Source organism: Poecilia formosa, unplaced genomic scaffold (genome assembly GCF_000485575.1).
Source record: "Poecilia formosa unplaced genomic scaffold, Poecilia_formosa-5.1.2 Scaffold831, whole genome shotgun sequence".
Lineage (NCBI taxonomy): Eukaryota > Metazoa > Chordata > Actinopteri > Cyprinodontiformes > Poeciliidae > Poecilia > Poecilia formosa.
In genome coordinates this window covers 20,173-24,146 of record NW_006800770.1, presented here as the reverse complement: position 1 = coordinate 24,146, position 3,974 = coordinate 20,173, and the positions used below count along the sequence as shown (strand labels likewise).

The following is a 3,974-nucleotide window of genomic DNA, read 5'->3' as shown; positions in this document are numbered from 1 at the left end:
AGAGTAAATATAGATTCCCAATCAGCTCAACCATCAGTGGATGTTCATTTACAAACCCAAACAATAAAACAATTATTAGAACTTTTATCTCTTAGATAAATCCAGACAAATGAGTTTGCATTAGCAAATGATGAATTGTAATTTATACCTCTTTATAACTCTTTAATTCATTCAGAAATCAATGAATTCAAGACAGGCTTTAATTCTTTCATTTGGTTATGTGAAATGTTTTTCTCCTCAGCACCATTTCCATGAAAGCTTTTTTTAATTTCACTTTGTCTACATGGAGTTATTTCAACACTAACACAAGCTGTCCAACTTTATCAAATCTTCACATTTTTTGCTTCTTTTTCCTTCACCGTGGATGTTAGCGTAGTGGTTTTTATACAGTGTATTCATCCCTGACAGTCCATCAGGGATGAGTAGACTTTCACCAAATCAAAAGTGCTAAAACAGATTTATGAATACAGGGTCTTCAGACTAGTGATACATAAGTTCCATCAGGCTTCGGTTTAAGTCAGATGTGTTCATATCCAGTTACCTTCTCCATAACACCTGAACCAAAGGAGCTGCTCACCCTAACCCTAATCAGACTTGGTGCTGTTGAAGGAATTCAGCCATCTTGGTTCCAGTGTGTTGGAGGAGGACAGTGGGTCTGGAGGACAGGAGGACCTCCTGGTTTCAAGCCAGCTCACTGAATTCCTAAAATTGCTCTCCAACTCCCTTTGAGAGGCTGTTGTGGACACATGTTTGACTTGCACCCTGTAGTCCATTTTGAACCACCTACCCAGTCTGTTTTTGTTTAAGCCATTTGTCCTTGTGCAAATATATATATATTTTTTTTTTTTCAAATTTTGAGTTGCCATTCATTTTACTTCTCCTTTTTCTGTTTTCCTATTGTTTTCTCATCTTTTCATTCAGTGAATTGAAATCTGGTGTCTGACCTGTTGCTCTGATCTGTGTCATGTCACGTCGCATCAGGTAAGCTGAGTAACTGCCACGGGATGGCTGCACTCACCCTGCAGCTAGATCAGTGTAATTAAACTGTGATCACACACAGTCCAGTGAATTTGGTCCTAACATTCTCTCCTCTCTCTGCAGGTCGTGTAGGTGTGTGGAGGGACGTCTTCACTGTGTCCATGAATGAGACATTTGATGCTTATTACAGACAGAAGATGGTCAAATCTGACCTAAGCTTTGACTTCTGCCTGTGAGGACAGCTATACTTCTCTCACCAAAGACTCTCACTCCCCTGATACAACTGATCTCTTCAAGTATCTTGAAGAAGATATCTTGAAGAAATTCATGCTTCTGCATCTCCATCAGCTCAATCAGTCTGAAGTTTAACTGTCTGAGAGTAGATTGACCTTCTAAAAAGTTTCCACAGAAATCACACTTGGAACCAAACAGAAATCACTGTGTAGCTTCTAAAATATCAATGATCAGTTCCAAAATTCACTATATTTGTTGAGGCTGCTATGTGCATTTGGGTTACTGTGGAAAGAAGCAGGTTCTGCAAACCACACAGAAAGTAAGAAGTATTTGGACCATGCAGTATTTACATCCACTTTCTTTCCACTTGGAAGCAGATAGTTTCTAACTTCCAGCTGGACTCTGCCCTTGTTCCAAAGACTGTGTGGTTTCTTAAGACAAATCACATCCTGTTCAATATACATAAAAATGGTGTCAGGTCTGCAATATTTCTAATGTTATTGCTTCTTTAATGTACACGTATGAATGTATTGTACTGTTACATTCACCAGATGTGACTCAACATTCACTGACACCTCAGGAATTTGACAGTTGTGAGCTTTCTTCTGAGTTGACTCGGTCTCCATTCCAATTCTCCTGTCTTTATCTTCTTTCTGTAAACGTTAGGTGAACTGTGCTGTCCAAACTAATTTCCACTGCTTAGAGTCTAGCACATTACAACAACTCAGTATATATTTAACAGAAATGAAGGACATTTGTTGGGTTTATTGTTTATTTTGAAACAATGTTTCTTGGCAATAGATCTTAAACCACTGAAAAGCCTTCGTCATTTCTCTTGTGCAGGAGAGCTGAGACTTTGGATGGCTGAACAGATGATCTGTCAATATTTGGTGTCATTTATTGAATTGACTGACTGTTGAGTAAGAGACAAAATATTTTGGTTATCTAACAATTTATCAAACAAGGGCCTGCTGCTCAAACTACAAACAACTGTCTGAGAGTTGTTTGTAGTTACAAATGTGCCACAATACAACCAACAAACTGGCTCTCCAACAGTACATGATTTATTGCCAAGAAGCATTTTAGCAGCAAAGACCAACCAACAAACAATTCTTTATTGTTTTGTCTTAATTTGAGACTGAGATGATTGTGGGTGAGGGTGTTTTTATAGAAATTCTCATGAGCAACCACTTTCCCATTATAAACTCCTTTTGACCACCCCACTACTGTATACTTTTGTTAGCACTGGGAAGATCTGTGAAGTAAATACGAACATCGGAACCACCACCTTCTGAATTCTTGATGCTGTGACAGAAAGCAGTGCTTTACGAAAGTATTCACATTACCTGAACCTCTTCACATTTTGTCATGTTGCAACCACAAGCTACAATTATCTTAACTGACTCTTGTTAAACCAGGTATTTTGTGAAGGCCTCTGAGGTTTGCTACAGAGCATTAGTGAACAAAACAGTATCAGTTAGACCAAGGACCACTGCAGACAGGTCAGAAGTTTAAAGTAGGGTTACATTCTAAAAATTTGTGCATCTCTGTTCAGTTCATCATTTGAACATGGAAAGGATGAACACACACAAATAATTGGCCATCCACCTAAACCAAGGAAATAGCCAAGAGATCCATGATAATTTTGGAAAAGCAGGAGAGACCAACAGCTCTTGTGTGAGAATCAGCACAGCTGTCCCACCTGAGCTCCCCAGAATGGCCTTTACAGAATAATGTCCAGAAAAAGCTGCTGGTGAAATAATGGCATAAGAAGTCCTGCTTGTAGTTTTCAACAAGCCATGAAGGGAACAAAACAAACATGCAGAATAAAAGATCCTCAGTTCATGGACTGGAATGGGAATACTGGCCCCAGTCAGCTGACACGGCACATCACCATGAGCTGTGGCATTGTTGCCACTCGAACCTTGGATGAAGGCTCATCTTCCAGCAGGTCAACATTCTGTCATGAAGTTGGGTGAGTGGCGGTGAGAACGAACACAGTATACCCAGGAGGTGAGGATGAATGGTGGTTTAATGGTGAAATACAGCTCAATACAGTTAAAATAACAGGCTGCACAGTGAGTGGAGACTAATGCTAACTAGTGTTAGCAGTTGCTACTAGTGTAGCAACTGGCAAAGAGCTGCAGCCAAAACAGGACTACAGTTCTACTGTGACGACAAAAGACTACGTGAGGCAAGGTTCAACAGCATTAGACAAGGACTTAGACACAACGAGGATCCAACATAGACACAAGTGACATTAAATACACGGGGTAATCAGGGAACAAGACACACCTGGGAACAATCAAGACAGGATGGCACAGAGACTAACAGAAACAGAACCAAAAATAAACAGAGAAACTCAAATCACTACACATACAGCCAGAGCTACAATAAAATGGTTTCAATGAAAGCAGATTTTGGTATTACAATGGACCAGTCAAAGTCCAGATCTAAATCTAATTGAGAATCTGTGGCAAGACTTGAACATTTATCTTCACAGATGCTTCCCATCCAATGTGATTCAGTTTGTATTGATTTGCAAAGAGGAATGAGACGTACCCCTACAGGTGTGCAGCTGCAACTGCAGCCAAAACGTTCTTCGAAAGGCAAGCAAACCTTACAGGTTTATTTTTTCTTTTCTGTAAAACTACCTTTAAAAACATGTTTGTTGCCATGTTGATGTACTTCCACATTATCATTATACCATAATTGTATTGGTCAATCATATCAGATCACCCCAAAATACATTGAAGTTCGTG

At 39.5% G+C, this 3,974-nt stretch overlaps 1 protein-coding gene across 6 annotated transcripts in view; it reads left to right on the top strand.

The window, feature by feature from the left end:
- Positions 1–2,500, top strand: part of sult4a1 (sulfotransferase family 4A, member 1) — a 56,125-nt gene extending 53,625 nt beyond the window's left edge. For 3 of the 6 annotated variants that reach the window (XM_016666880.1, XM_007543477.2, XM_007543476.2), the window contains one exon: positions 1,102–2,500. In XM_016666880.1, the coding sequence (XP_016522366.1) occupies positions 1,102–1,214 (113 nt within the window). In that variant the 3' untranslated portion in view covers positions 1,215–2,500. Of the gene's footprint in view, positions 1–921; positions 982–1,101 lie in introns of all 6 variants that reach the window. The other 3 variants (XR_001660727.1, XR_001660728.1, XM_016666881.1) reach the window with 2 other exon arrangements.
- The last annotated feature ends 1,474 nt before the right edge of the window (positions 2,501–3,974 follow it).